This window comes from Melospiza georgiana, chromosome 18 (assembly GCF_028018845.1).
Source record: "Melospiza georgiana isolate bMelGeo1 chromosome 18, bMelGeo1.pri, whole genome shotgun sequence".
NCBI lineage: Eukaryota > Metazoa > Chordata > Aves > Passeriformes > Passerellidae > Melospiza > Melospiza georgiana.
This window is the reverse complement of record NC_080447.1, coordinates 5,526,204-5,545,433: the sequence shown is the minus strand read 5'-3', so window position 1 is coordinate 5,545,433 and position 19,230 is coordinate 5,526,204. Positions and strand designations below refer to the sequence as shown.

The window sequence follows — 19,230 nt, the reverse complement described above, 5'->3', positions numbered from 1 at the left end:
TTTTTAATTGCTGGACCAGCAGAGACAATGCAGCTTGCTTTGGAGTGAAAAGGCAGCCCTGTGCTGCAGTGAAAATACAATATTCCAACCTGCTGCCCTTTTGTCCCTGACCCGGTTCTGTCCTGCTCTGCCCTTCCACAGGCTGAGCTTCACTGCAGTGGGCTCTGATGCTCAGGTTTGAGCTGCCCTAATAGCCTCACCCAGGAGGCAAAATAATTGTAGACGTGAGGAGCCCCAAATGATGAATGGCAGCTCCTGCTGAGAACATGGATTAATGCTGCAGGGCATTTAGAAAAGGGGCAGGGAGCTTGTTGATGGGCAAGGGATCTGTGAAGAGCCCAGGAACATGGAAAAACAACTGAATTAGGATTTTCTACTTCAGTTCCAGGAAGCCAGAAGGTCTCAAGCCACAGCACTATTTTATTTGTGCAGTAATAAACACAACTGTGGGGGATGTTGATGACAAGATTCCAAATTCTGAGAGATGGGATTAAAAAAAAAAAAAAAAAGGTGGGGGCCAGGCACAAGAGGTTTACAGCTGAGGTTAAAAATAAAATCACCAGTAGACAAGCACAGACACATAAAAATCCCCTAATATAAATTCTCCACTTGTTTTCATGCAATGAATAATACAGGCCAGTAAATTAACCCTAGAGTCTCAAGCTTTTCTGCTTAGGCAAAGTTGCTTTATTAAAGGCAGAGCAGGCTGGCTGGCACACACAGACATGAAGGCACATAAACAGGGCAGGAAGATGAGAGGGATTCATCTGCAATCAATTATTAGTGCAGCAGAGTGTGTAGGAAAGTGTGAATGAGGAGGCAACAGGCAGCTTCTCCTGATGTTCAGGGCAGGCTCAAAAACCCCTTGAGCCTTCCACCTACTTCTATTTCTAAGTTAGAAGCATTTAAGGTCAATTAAGATGCTTAAAATGGCAAATCAGACAGGCCAATCTGCAGATGGCCATCAGAATACCACTAACACTGTATGGCTGGAAAAGCAGCCACATAAGATGCTGTTTCAACACCACCTACTCCCTCTGGCTGAAGATGAAAATTAAGGATAACTGAGAGCTCAGTAAAAAAACCTCAAAAGAAACCAAAGGTAGTCTCAAAGCTGATAGTATCAACACACTTGTGTAGTATTCATCAGGGCAGTGTTTTTTATACAGCCTTACCAACAGAAGCTACACCAAAAGAACATCAAAATTAAAGCAGAGCACCTTGTTACACAGATGCCAAACTGCATCATAATTTCCAGCTGCTGCCACTCAATTTGATTCAGGAAAAGTCCATTTTACACCTTCCCCTGGCAGATCCTGGAATGTAATTAGATTAATATTTGGCAAACTTTAGGGAGGCAAGCATACACACTGCACCAAATATCCTGGCCACACTGCCCAGAGTGATGACAAATATTCCTGACAGACACAAAATAAAAGGAGGAGCAGAACTCTAGCCCAGGGAGGGAAGGGCTCATTCACTTCAGAGAGATACAAGCCTTGGCTGTTTGCTCTGGTCATTTCCTGTTGCAACAGCTCGATTGTTTCACAAATACAATGAAGCTCTGATCTACTTCAAACACTGTTTTGTCAGAAGTTTTCCTGGCAATAAAGAGGGAGTATATTTAAAGCAGCACATATATGCACACCAGTTCATTAGAGAGGTTTTTAAGCAATGGCTTGGACAGAAACAAAGTTCTCAATGAACTTTTCTTCCTCTTTGTACAAATTCAAGAGATTTGCCTGTAGAGATGCTGTTCCTGTCTCAGTAGCAGCCTCACTTGCTCTGCACAGACCTTGCCAGGCTCCTCCTCATCCAGACCACCCTCCCTCCCTGAGCCTGTGACTCAAGGCTGGTCCCAGGGCAGATACCAGGGGAAGGGAGTCATTCCAGTGAGTGCCCAGCACAGCCAGCCACGGATCACCATTAATTTGGTAAAACCACCTGCAGCTCCATGTAACTTCATTATTAATTGACTGAGTCACACAGTTATGCTCCCAGTAACCTCACCACTGCTCTCTTGCTGTCATACAATTCATAAAGCACTAGGACTCTCAGCCACTTTCATCAACTCTCTTTCAATAAATAGTGCTTCTCTTAGAATCATGGGAAAAAACCAACTCAAGTTTGTAATACAGTAAAAATGTCACTTGAATTCCCTCATCTAGGAAGCTAAGACCTTAAACTGGACTCTGCCTTCCAGGCAGATACACCCTGCCCAAGAAAAACACCAGAAGCATGAAACAACCACACCATTCAAGGTACAGAGAGCCAACTTCCACCTGTGGGCCAGCACCCATCTATCAGAACCAGGGATGCAGAACAGCTCAGCTTTCCCTAGGGCCAGGAGGGCACCCCAGCAGGTCAGTCCACACCCTCAGTCCCCCTCTCATGCCACCAGGAGCAGCTGCATTTTGGTTTTGTCTCCCCTTTCTATATATAGAGGCAATTGGGCAAATTCAATCCCGCCACTCTGTTGCTTTGTCCTGAGCAGCAGTGGAAATATGTTGAGCCAACAAAGGCATTCAGCAGAACCCTGCCAAATCCCCTTCAGTGCTGGCTGCTGGCAGTGAATTGCATGTGAAAAGCAGGCAGGGTGGTGCTTCCAAAAGCACTCAGCAGTGGATTTGTCATGCTTGGGCCACGGCTGGATGCAAAAGCCCAGGGAGAAGAGGGCCAGAGACTTTCACACCTTCCCTGTCTATCCAACACTCCACAGCAGGTGTATGGTATTGCCCTGCTCTTTGAATCCTTGCCTTGGGGATTTAGAGGTGAAGAAAGGGTTATGTTAGAAAGAAAAAATAAGTAAGCAATGTTGTTTTTAGCTCAGCAGCTCTAGGGAAAAGCTTGAAAACCTACTGAGAATGTTTTCTGATATTTTAAGACTCTCACAACTAAGTGGCTGGCATTCAGAGGACTTGAAAGGACCAGAAACAAGCAAACAAAAAAAAAAAAAAAAACCTGAACCTATTCCTTTAGCAGTGCATGGATTTCTCTCTACTGCCAACAGAGCAGGGTAAGACCCACAAACACTGGTCCCAAAGGCAGTGGTCCATTGACTACAGCAACAAGTCACTCATTGCACACAGTCTCAGCAGAATCACCCACCAGTTCCAGGAATCCCTGTCCCCATGAACACAGGGCACTCCAAAGGAACAGAGCTGGGAACAGAAGAGCAAGCTGCCTAACAAATATACCAGGGGTTCAAATTCTTGGCATAAAATCCAGCCTTTCCTGGTGTTCCTCAAGGCCATTTCACAACATAGCAGTTGCTGTAAGTGATACATAATCCCAGCACTTATGCAGACAGAATTAAAGCAGTGAACTTGGTACACCAGACTTAGAAATTAATTTTTCACCTAACAGCTAGCTGGGATGAGAACACAAACAGGTAGATTAACTCTTTCAGAGCTGCAGAAAAAAACTTGCATTAATTTTCTTGTCAACTCCCTACTCTTTGTCTCACTCTGCCCCATACCCAGGGCACCATGTCCATAGAAAGCTCCAGATTCCTCCAAGGGCTCAGACAAGCAGGTTTCAGGGTGTTTAGCAGGATCTGATGTCCCAGTGCCAGCTCTGACACAACCTGCATGTGCTCAGTGGGGTGTCTGCTTACCAAGAGCTGCCCAGATTTAAAAGGGGTCACACAACAGAAGCCACCAGAAATATCAGTGGGATTCCTCCCACACAGGGGACAAAAAAAAAAAAAAGAAAGAGGAGATTGAGGTCATTTAACTAATCATATTTAAAACACCATCTGACAAGGACTAGATTGGTTTTGGATTGTTTTAGACCTTGTGTAAATCTTTCTTCTCTTGGCTCCAGCTTTGCTTCTGGTTGTCACTTGTTTACACAGCCAGCACCACCTCACAGTGGGAATGGGGTCCCAAACTTTTCAGCTCAAGTATGGACAAGAATAAACCACTACACTCCCAAGGCACTTCCCAGGTCTGGTCAGCAGGAAATGCACTGTTCAAGTCCTGCCCTCAGTGACAGAAATGCAGAGATGTGAGTGCAGACCACTTATTAGGCAAGGCAAATTAACAATTCCACATTAATACAGAGCTCAGCAAATCTGTTTATAGGGATTATGAATCCCATTAATCTCATCCCTATGGCAGTCTCACTGTTTTGTTTATGGCCATGTTTAATACAAAAAGCTCCTTAAGAAAGCTTCACCAGCCATCCTACCAACTGTTCACATCTGAGCATCAGCAGCTTCCTTCTCCTCTGTGTGCAGTGAGGCATGGAAGGGACAGGAATGGCTCTGGGAAATTGCCTTGGGTGACCCAGCTATAGTTAAAATTAACTCTGAGACAGCCAGAAATCACATTCATGCACATCTCTGGCTTGATTTACAAGCACTTTCAGGATTGACAGCTGCCTCAGCCTTTCCACACATTTGATCTTTTTTCCATCTAACCCATTTCCCCGAAGCCCTACTTTATTTTTAGGCAGCTCATTCCTCCTCACTGCAGATAACACTGGAGTCCTTTTTGTTTGCATCCTCCTGAAGGTGCCTCCTTGGCTCAGGCAGGGGCACCCAAACTCAGAATGTTTCATGAGCTCCAGATTCCCGTGGGAATCTCAGTGAGGCAGAGAAGAGGGGCTGTCTTTGCCAGCCTGGGAGAGAAGGCACAGTGAGGATTCAGCCTGAAGAGATTCACTCAGAAATCCAGTTGCTGGCTTCCCTGTGCAGCTGGGTCTGCTGGTGGCACTATGTGGAATCTGCCTGTTTCCTTCCCACCCACGGGTAATCCTCCCAAAAACTCAATCACCTGGTGCTCAATCACCTCTGTCCCCTACCCATCTCTTCTCCTAGAAGCTCATTCCTGCCCATGGTATTCACTCACCTGTTCCCTACCCCTTTTTTCTCCTAAAAGCCCTTTAACCACCAGCTTCTTGCCCACTCAGTGCCCATCAGCAAATTCTTACAACACAGCCATGCCAACAAAGACAGAAAGCCAGTTAACCTTTAACCAGCTCCCCCTGGACAGGCTTCCTTCACCTGCACCTCAGTCTGAAAGGCAATTTGTGACATGCATGGCCAAAACAAATAGATGGGGCACAAAGAACCATCTGGGCTGAGCTCCTCTCTCTCCCTGATCAAACACATCCACAGCTGCTACTGCAGTCACAAACAGGGCCTGGCATTTTGTTTCCAAACACAACCTCCAAAAGAGGAAAGAGTGTGGGGAAAACTGAAATAGAGAAACCAGTAACCCCCATTCCCAGCCCAACAGATGTTTATGGACAGAGTTGTCCAATGAGGCAAGCACAAACCAGGTCAGGAACTGCTGGGCAGGGACTGAAGTGTCCCTTCACTGCCCACTCCAAGGCAGGGCATTGCCATGCCTCAATCAAAGAACCCCTATGATAAAGCCACCACATTAAACAGTAATTAAATCATCAGAATGAGTAGGTATCAAAGTGCCTTTAATAACTAAAAGGCACCAAGGTACAAGGGAGAATTTGTGCCATGCTCTCTATGCATGCAGTCAAAGCTTGCTTTCTCCTCCCCTCCATTTTCTTCTTAACACACAAATATTTATTTTCTTTCATCCTAACAGTCCTTTTCTCCTATCAAACAAAGGTATCAACACTGATGACAAGTGGATGCAGCCATTAAACAGAAGCCATTCAGAAGTTTCAGTGCGTTTTGCAGGGGTTTATAAAAAAAGTAACATGCAAAGGAAATGAAGTCTTGCTCTAAATACAGAGGAAGCTGGTGGACAGAATACAAAGCATTGGAGTGGAAGATTCTTATAGCAGCAGGGAAAAAATTACCCTGAAGGAAAAAAGTGTTCTTGGCTTTAGACAAAACCAAAACATACCATTAGTTTACTCCTGTATTTGCCCACTCTTTCCTGCAACAGACTCAGAACTCACTTTATCCTCCCTGATGATGTAACTGCATAAACATTCCAGGTCTTGTGTGAAACCCTAAAGAGCTGTGGAACTGAAGCTCATAAAGTCCTTCACTTCATAAAATTTGCCTTATTACTTGAGCATAAATTTCCCTCTGACTTTCTTTTGTGCTATTTATTTTTATTTCCCTTTTATTCATTTCTGGGGGTTTGTTGGGGATTTTTCCCATTTTGTTTTGTTAGGGAATCAGGATAAAGGGATGTCAGGCCATAAGAAGAGAGGACCAGAAAGCAAGGGGAAAAAAATCTGACAAATACAATACTTTGAAAGAGTAATTTCAAGGGAGAGTCTGCTGATCTCATTCAGAGATGGAAGAAGTAAGGCAGCACAGAGTGTGGCTAACAAAAAAAATACACTGAATCTATATGAATTCCACCTATGGCTGATGAAAAATATGTGAAGGAATTCTGAAGCAACAGGAGTAAGGTAAATCAGAGAATGTTGTTCACAAAGATATGCTGCAGCTCAACCAGAAGTTATGGCATTAAGTACAGGGTGGAGCTTTACAGGGCTGTGTTATATTTGGAGGGGTTTGGATCTGATGAACATAAACATTTCAGGCTGGAAGAGACTGCTGTGAGATGACAGATAAGAACCTTTTGATATTATCCTACTTAACTGCTCTGAAAACCAAGTTGATTTAGCTGCAATACACAACTTACCACCAAATCATCCTGAACATTAACTTGCAATTACAATCTTTCTTATAGTCCTATATCCAACAGAATTATAATTATAAATTATACACTGACTACAGTTGTAAATAGAAACTGATTTTCTAAGTGTAGGCCTAAAAAACCTCACTGCTTTAACTGATTCATGGTAATTTTCTCAAAAAGTGACCCGTCTTAAACTCCTAGAACTGGGAAATACATTTTAATGAGAGACAGCCCAGAGAAGAGTCATATTCTAGTAACACAACCAGAATTACAACACATAAAGCACAACGCTGTCAAGGTGTTAGCCAGACCTTCATGGGGCTGGATCTATGGGAGTTGATATTAGAGGTGACAGAAGCCTTAGAGTAACCTGATTAGCAGGAAAAAATAAGAGATTAAAAAAGCAGGAGAGAGTCATAAACATCAAACTTAAACAACTTACCTGGAAGGGAGCCTTTCCTGTGAGACACTGATAAATGATGGTTCCTATACTCCAGAGGTCAGCTTTGGCATCATAGTGTTGGGACATAATGACTTCTGGTGCCTTTTGGGGGAGAGAAGAGAAATTTCTTTTATAAGAGGAAGCAGTTTTGGTGGTTTGTTGGTTTTTTTTTTAGCAACTCCAAGAGATAAGTCACCATCATGCTATAAAACCTCTTGAGCTAGATTCCCCAATAACCATGGAAGATTTACTCTCAATAAGACTGTAACACTACATTGAATGGGCCACTTCCCTACTTAAGTGGGGGAAGCACAGACTTTCATTCAGAAGACAAAAATACATCCTAATATTGTGTATTTTGGGCAAACTCAGTACTTCCCCTTCTCCCAGTGTACCAGAAGAAACCCCACTGAATCCACCAGAAGAAACCCCACTGAAATCACAAACAGATCATCTCAACCAAAGCAAGGAGAAAGATCCAGAGCAGCAAAGGCTCCCACTGCACAGGTGAACTCCAGCCTCCATCCTGAGCTGCACCACTTGGGCACTTCCCTCATTTAGCCCAAGATGGCAGCACATTAATTCAGCTGCAGGGCCTGGTGCCAAGGTCACAGTTTGGGTTCAAAGGCAGCGTTCCAGTCCAACAGCTTGAGCCCTGCTGTGCCTCAGACTCTGGTTTCTAATCCCACATTGTGCCCTCAGCTGCTCCCTCCCAAAGCTGGAGACAGTGCAAGCCCCCAGAGCCCCTGGCTCAGCAGGCAGAGCCTCAGGAGCAGCAGCAGAGGAGGGACAGGAGGCCAGGCTGGCTAATCCCTCGTGTTTATAACCACAGATTTCATTGCACTGCTGCCAGCATGGAACAGGATCAATTTTTTAGCTCTGTTATTAGTAAAGGCCACACGTAATGGAAAAAAAAAAAGGCAACAAGTAAATTGTGGAGAGGAGCTTGGTCTGCCCCTAAGGGAAGGAGGCATGACACCAAAAAAAGCCAAAGCAGCAGGACAAGAACTGCACAAGGAGGTTTCAAGTCTTGCCATGGCATGGATCATACTGGGGTTCAGACAGAAAGCTCCTTTTGGTAGGGGTAAAATACCTTTCTGTTATTTTAAAAGAGCAAAATAAAATAAAGTAGCAATAGGCTGAGCTAAAGCAGGGAATAAAGTCCTGCCTTGCCAGCAGATGTTCCCAGGGCTCCTGCACAAGACCTACAACAGCAGGAGGGAAAGACTTCAAAATCCTCCCTAAATCCCAACTGAACCCTCCCTTCCCATCTTCCTTCAAGCCCATCAATAAACAGAGAACAATATGAAACACTGACATTTCTTGTTAACATCCAGTGTTGTTTAAAATAAAAATAAAAAACAAACAGAAAAAAACCATCATCACTAGTTTCCTCCAGCCCTTTCAGAAAATAAGCTGGGTGTTTTCAATTACTTCCACAAGGGACTCTGAAAGAAAAAGTATCACTAAAAATAGACAACTCAGGAAACTCTCACAGGAGAAGAGAGTTACATCATCCTCACATATAGCATAGCTCAAATAAACATCAGGCTTCAAATAAGGGAGAGAGAGGAAGTGTGTTTTGCTTCAGGTAGTTCTGTGGAGCAGACTACCAGATGCACTAGGCCTGTGCAGTGCAGCACAATCCAGCCTAACCCTGCCCAAAGACCACAGACAAAAAACTTAGGAGTGGATTAGACAGTGTTTGAAATGAGGTGCCTTTTACCCCAGGGCACCTGTAAAAACTTCAACCTAAATTGACTCACATCATCTTTTTACTTTGAGCTCAGACACCCACGTCCCCAGGAACTATTACAAGTCTGGTTATGACATTTTTATTTCTGTCTGGTTTTCTCATTTTTCCTTTCAATGACTTGATGTGACACCGAGACCTTGACTGATGCCATGAGCACAAATAAGAGATCACCTCATCACAACCTGATCCCAGAGTGGGAAGTACAAAGAGGGTAAAGGGATCAGTTTGGTTTCTTACACACATCAGTTTCACAGTCTAAGCAGCCATCCTGAAAGCATGGTTTATCCACATCTCACCTGGAAGTTACATGACAGCACAGGCACCTGCTGTCTGACACTACCAGCAGCCAGAACTTCAGGACTGTGCTGGTTTCAGGCAAATAAACAAAATTTCACCTCTGGGGAAAAGTCTAGATAAAAGCAAAGCCTTGCTTTTGGGGAGCAAAGCAAGAACAACACAGAAAATCCTCTAGAAAAGTCACACTTACCATGTACATGGGTGAGCCACACAGTGTTGCTGCCATCATGTTGTTCTGCAGGTACCGGGCAAACCCAAAGTCAGCTGCAAGGAGAAACAGAGGTGGGTCAGGAGCAGACACCAGCTCTGGAGAGCCTGCACCTTCTCCAGTTCATTCTTCCTACTCTACCTTCACTTCCCATCAACCTTTGCAACCTATATCCTATCTTGGTAAGACTTTGACAGCTGTTCTTGAGCAGGAGCATCCTTGTGCGAGTTATTAATGCACAGTACAGACACTACAAAAGGACAGAGCCAGTCCCAAGAGTGCTCAGATGAACAAAGTCCCATCCCTCTCTTTCAGGGATCAGAACCCATTTGCCTGCACTCTGAAATGTCAGCTGGGAAGGCTCTCCTGACTTGAGTGAGAATGTGCCAGTTCAGAACCAGACAGTTCATCTGCTGCTGTCTCAGCCTTTCATTGGGGAACTGAAAGTTGCCTTCCATTGAAAAGGCTGCAATGTGAAACATCCCGGAGGAACCATTACTCACCACTACCCACATTTCTAGACCAGCCCTACCAAAATGAGTCTTGTTCTGTTCCTTTAGAAGAGTACCAACTGTGCTAACCCCAGCACTAGGCCACATAACTGAGCCATAGTTCACTTAGCAAGTAGAAGAGCCAGGAACAAGGAATACCAAGAGGAATTACCTCTGCAGGTTACTGGGCATCTGATCATATGACACTGAGATGTTCTCTCAAGGTTACCAGATATTTCAAGCTAGGACATTGACACAGCTGTTTACACTGTCATCTGTCACTACTGAACTGGTACAGCCAGGTTCTCCCTGGACCATGCACTCCTCAGGGAGCACAAGGAGGGTTGCAGGTTACATCACACCCAGAGCAGTTGTGCCCGCAGCCCTCCTGCCTGTTTGCAGCTCCCAATCCCTTCCTTACAGATATTAACTCTGCTTGACAGAAAAAACAAAAAACCAAAACCAAACAAACAAAACCAAAAAAAAACCACCACATCAAAATGCTTCAGCTGAACAAGCAGCAACATTTCAAACTTTTCCACTGGAAATGATTTCCGAGCTGAAGGAAAGCACTAACACTTTCTCCACAGCACAGGGTTAAGCTGAGGAACACTTCTACCTAATTTTTACCTAATTGGTGTCAGCTTCAGCTCTGAGTTGTAACGTAACCAAAAGCCCACATGTGAGGGTGATGTCATCTAATTTTTGAGGGACTGCAGGGAATATGTGTGCTCTGTAACTGGATTTCTGGAGCACTCATCCCAGCTACTGGTGCATCTGTGCCACTTGCCTGATGTGCAGAATGGGAATTTCTTCAAGATGCAGCTGAGAAGCCTGTCTCTGGTTCAGACTGAGAAAACTCCCACTTTTGGGTCTGCCTGACAACCCACTCTGAGGCCAGTCAGGAGAGCACCTAGTACCACATCTTCAGATAACAACATTTAACCTCAACACTGTTAGAAGCTGAAGACAAAAGTCACAACTTCTGCTCATTTCCTGATAAGCCTGGAGATTACAAGCCAATTAGGGCAGGCTGGTGTTTGTTTTTACTGAGGGTGGCACCATTGAACTGAGAGCAGAGCAAGGCCTGCCCAATTCCTTTGTGTCAAATCTGTGTCCTGGCAGAGTAGAAAGCTTTTGCTCCTACTGCTTGCAGGCAGCTGAAGGCTGCATTTACCAGAGGAGCTAAGAATGAGAAACATTAGGGTGTTTTTAAAGTGGAGAAAAGCTTTTCTCCTCCTAGACAGCTCTCCAAAGTAAAATGGAGGTTTCCATGTGTCCATCAACAAACTCCCAAGTGCTCAGGGTGACGCTGTAGCGGTGCCTTACCGATCTTTATGCGAATGTTGTTGGGATTTGATTTCCTGCCCCCAGCATAGGAAAGGAGAATATTCTGGGGCTTCAGGTCCCGATGGATGATGCCCTTGCTGTGCAGCATTTTCATGGCACCTGCTATCTGCTGGAGGAAGAGCCTGATGGTGTCTTCACTGAGTGTCCGCATAGCTGGCAAGGAGGAAAGAAAAACAACCACAGGTGAAAAACTCACAGTGCCAGTTCTCTGAGGAGCCCAGAGGGCAGAGTCTCACAGCAATTAACTCTAATTTGTCATTTTATTCCCACCTATGATGTCTTTTCCCCACACACCATTTCTGAATGATTCCTACAGGCAACAAGGGAGAGCATTTGCATTCCCAGCTTATTCTGTGGTCAAGGCTGTTTTCAGCCCTGAGTCCCTCACGGTGAACTCAGGCCAGCCCTGGGTGCTGAATCTGGGTTATTAACGTGTCCAAAAGTGGCATCTGGTGAGGTTTAGAGCTTCCCTCAGCAAGGCAGATCCAGGCAAGCACCAGGCAGGGCTGTGGCTGCCTGGGATTATGGTCAGCAGCAGCTGGATACCCAAGGTCAGAGCTTTATCACATAGACCAGGTCTAAATGTGGAGCTCAGAGGAAAGGCAATTAGGATCAGGATTTATACCTGCAAGAGTCATTGAGGCCCATGCTGGACCTGGGAAGGGTTGATAGGTTAAATTCACAGTAGGTTAGGGCACATGGCCAGCAGGGATCTGTACCTTTAGGGTATGAATCCAAATCTAGGCCTAACCCTTGTGCATCATCACCTCACCAAACCAGAATTCTAATCCCAAACCCCGTGTTTGGGTGAACCACAGTTCAGGACTTGACAAAAGACCTTACCAAATGACCCCTGCAAACCATCACCTGCCACCCTCCACCCACAGATACAGCAAGAGTATCTCAAAATGTTTTCACAAGCCAAGTTTTTTAAAAGAACGTATTAGTGATCAAAATCTGCAAATAAAGCAGCTCTGGAGCGGCCTCTCCAGAGATACAGCCTTCCTAGGGACCATGGTGTGAAAACAAACATTGAAGGGATTAAAATAATTTTCAACTGGCTCTTCTAATCAGAGCAGTGCAACATCAGCTCTCGTTATTTTAAGAACTACACGTATGAAACTCTTGCCAGAGCTGGGAACAGCCTGCTGAACAAACCCCAGGATCAACAGTGCTACCAGCCTGCCTCCTTGTCAGTCACTGAGCAAGTCAGGCTTCAAGGAAGCACCATTCCAGTTGAATAAAATTATTTCTTTTGTAAAAAAGTCCTGTAAATTACTTGGGACTTCATTATAGCTCTTCCAGCTGTTCTCTAGTAAGACATTAAAACAGGCTGGCAGGAGCTTCAAAACATCACCCTAGCCAGTCAGCTAGAAGGGAGGAATCCTTATGAAAACACAGCTGAGGCTGCACACAGCTTTAACACAACACAGGAAATGAAAAATCTAACTTGTAAAATACATGGATGGGAAGCAGCAAGGGACACAGATAAGTTAAGCAGCGCTTAGAATAGAAAATAAACTCCCACCACTCCCAAGGCTCACTGGTCTGGGAGGCACAAGCACAGCTAAAGTGTCACCATGGCTATCAGGTGGTCCTGGCCTCCAACACGTGAGAGCAGTGCACATGTACACGGAGTTTCTGTCCCCTCACTGAGCCTTCTCCCCATGAACTGGCACTCAGCTGCAGTTCACGAGACTCCTCTCCAGAGGGGAGATTCTGTGAAGGGATTTTAAGGATACCAAGAGGCAGCTCAGATGCAAGTCTTCAAAACACACCTGCATCTTCTGAAGAAAGCACTGCCTCATCTTTAACAAAGCTCTCCCCAACCTCCTCCTGAATTATCACAGTGTACTCAGTCCCATACCATTTTCTGTCCATTAAAAGTCCAGCATCTCTTAGCTGTGCTACATATTCCCTCCAACAAAAGAGCTCTGTAGTATTCTGCAACTTGTACTCAAGGAAATCTATACAGGAATGGTTAAAACACCATCTTTCAACAAAACAGCAGGAATTCAAAAGTTGTATTTTCCCAATTCAGCTCAGGCCCAGGAAAGGACAGGCTGATCACCCTCCTCCAAACATGAAGCAAGACTTGAAACCTGATAATTGTTATTATTAAGGCAGCAGGCAATTACCAGCTCCTGGCTGAACACACTCAGCCTCTAGCAGAGGAGCTGTGGAGAGCCTTGTCCTGACCTGCAGTCCCAGGAGCAGCCACAGCTCTGAGGCGTTCCCTATCCTTCAGATAATTCGGGGGCTATAGGGCAAACACAGCACCAGCCACAGCCCTCAGCAAACCAGCTGAGCCTCCCTGATGGCAACTCTGACTCTTCATAATACTGAAAACAACCACATTGCTAACAAGATCACAAAAATTCATCAATAGAAAACAGTGTTTCTAAACTAGCTGTTCCTGCAGAATTTAAGCATTTCCACCTCAAAGAAGTCCATACAAAGTTCTCAGCCCTGCAAAAGAATTGTTTTCCTGGCACACAGAATCTAAACTGGTGTCTTGGGCCTGTGCAGACATAGTCCCACAGTGCAACTGCAGTAGCAGAGTGGAGCTACCATTGCAGGGCTGCAAAGTCAGCCAGAGAAATCCGCTGGATCCTCTGGCAGCATTCAATCTCACAAATCCAGGCAGGACTGGGAAATTGAGGCTCTGCCCTCAGGAACAGAAAAGGGACAGTCAGTTCCTTGGAGACAGCAGGGGCAATACCCTTTTACCTCTCCCCATTAACAAACAGGCTGTAACACTGGAAAACAAAACTCCTTATCTCTCATCCTCAGCCCATCAGTCTACTGTGTGACAGCAGCAATCTGCAACTGAAGGACAGAAACATAAATACAACTGACATTTCCAATGACTTCAGGATACTGGGCCTGCAAAAGTTCTCCCAGACCAGCTACCAACAGCAGAGGGAATGAGAAGATATAAAAAACTCATTCAATTTAGGTGCCATAAAAAAAAAAAAAGCCCAAGAAAACCTCAAAACAGTGGAGAACAAAACACTGTCTTCCTTTGCTACATCTCAAACTTGTTACGTCTGTCCCTGTAAAAAGGGGATATTCTCATCTTCACCAGAAAACTGCTGGCAAAATATAATCCTGCATTAAAGTCTGGGCATCCCTGTGGATGTCTGTGGTGAGCAACACATTCTTGCAGAGGATGCTGTTTCACAAGCCCTACTCTGCCATTACTGAGAAGCAATAATATCCCTGTGTTTATTTTCATGGGCTCCACTTCAGTGATGAGGCACTCTTACTGCCTTGGGCTGCTCAGGTCAGTAGATCAGAGAAAATATTTACTCTGGGTCACTGTGGGGCCCACATACCTCGAGCTCTGAAGGCAGAGAAAAAGGATGAAGCCACCTAAGAAGTGCCCTGGTCAGCCTGTTCTGAGAAGTTCAGAAGTGCAGTAAACAGCCCCTGTCAGCTGATCAGGAGATATACTGCAGGGCACCCACTGACGTTGGGTTACACCATCATTTTGGAACAGTTATTTAGGAAAAAGAACATCTCCTCTTACCCACAGGTGTCACAAGTATCTCTAACATGGGCCCAATCCAAGTCACACTGAAGTCTGAGAGCAAGCTGACTTGTTTGGGGCCTGGCTTTGAACCTATCCCATCTACCCATGGTCAGTGACACAGATTCCCACTCTTGTGACTCTTCTGTACAAGCCAGAACACTTATTCCAGATATGTCTGTGGTGGGACTAGACCTTCTTAATTAACTGGCTGAAGAGGGAGAAAAGCTACAGAGCAATGTTCCACACCTCTGGTTTGCAACAGGGTCCCTTGCACTACTTGGGATGGACTAGAAACATCAAACTCCCAGCATGGTCAAACCAAGAAATTCCCTGTTATGGTATGAAAGCAGCAGCTTTAAGAAACATCATAAATATGTTCTTATGAGTGTCCACAGCCTGTGCCAATGCCAACTCACAGAAATTAAGGAATTTCAGCCCTGCTGCTCCTGAATACCTGAGTACACAATCCCAGTTATTCCTGTACAGAGCTGGTCACTGCTGGAACACCTCCCCCAGCTCCATCACACAGCACACACCTGCCACTCTCAGCTCAATACACAATGCCCTCCACTGAAAGCAACTTCTAGACATCTCCCAGAAGGGAAATTGCATTGGCCTCTCAAGGACACCACCACAGCAGAGCCCACAGAGCCTTGGGCTGTACCAGAGATGGATGGGGCTGCCCAACACCGTAAAATCCAGCCAGACACACACAGTGCACTCCAACGTGCACCTGTGCACGTCCTCCAGTCATGAAGACAAGGAGAATGAGAGTGCCTTTGGATTCAGCATGGAATTACCATGTTGCCTAATGCCTGTAATTAGAGGGCAGAATGGATCTGGAAGCTTACAAGCAACTCATTCAATGAGAACCAGGGGATTTGCATGTGCTGCTTGCTTAAGTGTTACAGGAACTACCAACCAGCACAAATGTCTGAGGAGCCAGTGGGAAAGTAGATGCTGCAATTAAACACCATCACACAATTATCAGAATAACTGAAGCAGCACAATAACCACTCAGTAGAGATGAGCCTCCTGAGTACCAGTCAAATGCTGAAGAAATCTAAACTTTCCAAGATGAGTTTTCAGTGAAAAAATCACTCCTGTCAAAAGAACCCTGAGTTCTTTTGCAGAAGCTGGAAGCCTGCAGAAGCTGGAAGAGGAGATACCCCAGAGGAGCATGTGGTGAGATGCAGAAATCTGACTTTTATCTAGGCTCTGGGATCTGGCATTGATGGGAGTAACTAAACCTTCTTGCTGCAGTCCCTTCCTGACTCCTCCCTTGGAAATTGGTGCCTGCTGGGTTCTCTTCACTGGCAACCAGCACACAAGTGTTAAGAGTTAAAACAAAACTAAGCACCAACTTCCCAGACACAACAATCTTTACAGTTGCCAAACCAAAATATTTTATTGGTAAAAACAGAGCTAAAGGTTAACTTTCTCACGTGAACTCAGGCAAAGAAAGATCAAGTTTTGCACCAGGTAACACTCAAACAAACCAAACTGGGGTAAAGCTGAATTTTATTTGGAAAATACAATTCATTGTCACCGTCTCAAACTAGCCACCAGCTTCCTGAGTAATTTCAATTGATAGGCCAGGAAGTGAGCTGTATTAACGGCCTAACTGCATGCTTCACTTTTTTCTTGAGGGTTTTTTTTTGCGGGGGAGGAGGGTGGCAGAAGGGAAAACAACAATGTACACACAGAAGTAGTGGTACAGACCAGATGATTTTCTGTAAATCCTTGTTTCTGTCATTTGTTTATATAATTTCTTGTTTGCACACACGTTTTGCCAGTAAGAGTGCACAGCCCACTGCTTTAAGATCAAGGTTCACTTCATGTGCATGAAAGCTAAAAAATTTAGCTTTCAAAGCCCATGCACTGGCAAAACTGAAGTTTTGCTATTTTTTAAAAGCATTTGCTTTATGAAATTTGCATTTGCAATCAGAAAGAACAAGAAGGTACCAAATACAAAACCATCCTCCACTGGTGTCCATAAGAACATTCTGCCACCACTAAAGATCTAAAAAGAGCACAGCAATACCCAACAGATGCAAAACATATCTAAGACAAAACACACTAAACCTGGATTTTAAAAAACAAATGCCTGTCACTTCTATCTCACCCACGCTTTCAACAAACAAAACACATGAAAGACAGAATATTCTCTTTCCTTCAAGTACTAAACTCTTTCTGAAAATTCAAGTCCACAAATATAATTCATTACCCTGCAGGAAAAGTGTGGCATGCTAGCATCAAGCCCCAAATTATTATTCTAGGGACACCAGCACTAGCTGTAGGGCAAATGTAAATTTATCTTTTAATCCTTCAATTTTTGCCATTTCCAGGCATCACATACCTCAATAAGGAGCCTGAAGTATTATCCAGCTGACTAGCTTTTAATTTGAACAATGTGAACAAACTTTGTTTAACCATGACCTAGAGCCACACATGAAATGAGATTAAAGTTGTCTCTTCACATTTAGTAATCTTCTAGTTAACATGCAAAACAACCAGAAAGCTACTTTAGGGAAAAAACAAAGTCATGGGAAAAAAAAAAATAAAAAGGCTGTATCTGAGTGCAGCCAAGTATATTGTTTAACATTTTATCCTCCTACCTGTTCTAGGTACTGAGGTGCAAAGTGATTTTCACAAACCAGGGTCCCGTCCCTGTGCTGCACTGAAAAATACCTCGAGGGGTTGCCTGAGTCCCAGCAGTACAGCTGGATGACCTGCAAAGCATTTCCCTTGATGGCAAAGACACCTCTGAGTCTCACCAAAAGGTTCTTCAAGGCACCATGGTCCCAGATACTTGTGCTATACTCTCCAGAAGACCCCGAAATTAATGGGATCACCCTCCCAGCACTACTGGCTACACCACAGCCATCCTCAATATGCTGAAACAGGAAATATGTTCTGCCCTAGATGTGGGGACACCTTAGAGAACATACTCCTGGGATCTTATTTTAATCCAACACTACTGCAAGGCTTCAGTGTAAACAGCTTTTTTCCAGTCACTAAGAAAAGAAACTGTGTCCTGAGTAGTGTTGGAATATGTTTAACCTGTAAGGCCATTGCAACTAAAATATATAACTACTGACAACAGTCACTACTGACCTACATAGAAAGGACTACAAGACCAGCTTTTATTGTCATGGTTTCTCAGTTTTCCAAAGATTATGAAGGGTGACCCCCTCAGAGGATATTCTCCATCCTGCTGTACTTACTGTGAAGGTAGTCTGCCAGGTCACCACCATTACAGTACTGCAAACAGAACAGAAAGCTCAGTTAACACAGGGCAAATCAAAGATTAACAAGAAAAACAGTAAACTTCAGTAGGGTGGCAGGTTTATCACAATATTTAAACAAAAATAAGCACACATGTTAAAATACTATCCAGAAGTTGGCAGGGGAAAACCCCATTCCTCTGGGTTCCTCTCCTATTTCTCCTAAATGTTATGTTGCATGATGATACACCAGCATCACCAGCATCATCCATGTTCAAGGACTTCAGAGAGAAAGGTAGAACAAAGCAGAGGGGTCAGCACTGGAGACAGCAGCAGAAAACTGTTTGAGGAAAGCCTGGGAGTGGACACAGCTGAACACTCAAACTCCTCACATCAATGTTCCACATCATTAGGAAAAGTCAACAAGACCTCCAAGTGAGAACTGCAGAGCAAGGGAAACATTCAGCGGCTCTGCAGGTAATCTGTGTCCAGAACATTCTCTCTGGTGGATGCCTGAACATACCCTTCTAACCCCTAAAATTCAGTGTCTGCTTAAGCCTGTGCCTGCAGGACCTTCTGAGAGCAGCAAGATGGAAAATCCCCTGGCTGCTCTCTGCACCCACACTCTCCAAGGCCTGAGCTGCAGATTAGATTAACAAAGCCTCACAGGTGAGACTGCCAGCAGGAAGCACCACTTGTGAAACATGCTGATCTGCTTAAAATGGGTTTAAAATATTCAAAAAGAGAAAGAGGGAGGGAAAGGAGGTTAAAAAAACCAACACACTCACCTCCATAACCAAGTAGACGGAGTTTGCCAGTTCCTGGGGAAATAGAAAATGGAAAATTAAGGGATTTATGCACTGAAATATTTCAGACATTTAATTGCTGTATTACCTTTTAAAAAGATAATCTGTTCTCTGCTATGAGTCAGACTGAAGAAAGGGTGAAAACATTATAGGTTAATTCCTGGAAGACTGCTTGCTTTGAAAATGCCAGGTATTTAAGCATATTATTGATTTGTGAGAGTGCATCTGTTTAACCAAGCTGATCTTCTGTATTGTGGCTTGGGTCTCCATGTCCTTTCAGGCTCCAGGGATTAACAGTGGCACGCAACACAGATGCTGGCACACTGCTATCTTAGAGCCTTAATCATTTCCACATTTAACTTGGCCCTTTTTAGCAGCTGTGCCCACATGAGCAGGGCTAGGCTGAACAGAAAGATAAGAGCAGCACAACTTTGGGACCTGCAATTCAACCCCGTGGCTGAAAAGTGCCCAAGTGACACCTTCCATTAGAGGGCAAAATGAAAGATCTCAGACTAAAAATGTAACATTTGC

The 19,230-nt window shown here is 44.5% G+C and overlaps 1 protein-coding gene across 2 annotated transcripts in view; it reads right to left on the bottom strand.

Moving 5' to 3' along the window:
* ULK1 (unc-51 like autophagy activating kinase 1) overlaps positions 1–19,230 on the bottom strand; it is a 75,139-nt gene that overhangs the window by 40,809 nt on the left and 15,100 nt on the right. For both annotated transcript variants that reach the window (XM_058037033.1, XM_058037034.1), the window contains exons 5-9: positions 18,682–18,714; positions 17,894–17,930; positions 11,111–11,284; positions 9,273–9,346; positions 7,030–7,131 (exon numbers count right to left, since the gene is read on the bottom strand). In XM_058037033.1, coding sequence (XP_057893016.1) covers positions 7,030–7,131; positions 9,273–9,346; positions 11,111–11,284; positions 17,894–17,930; positions 18,682–18,714 — 420 coding nt within the window. The remainder of the gene's footprint in view (positions 1–7,029; positions 7,132–9,272; positions 9,347–11,110; positions 11,285–17,893; positions 17,931–18,681; positions 18,715–19,230) is intronic.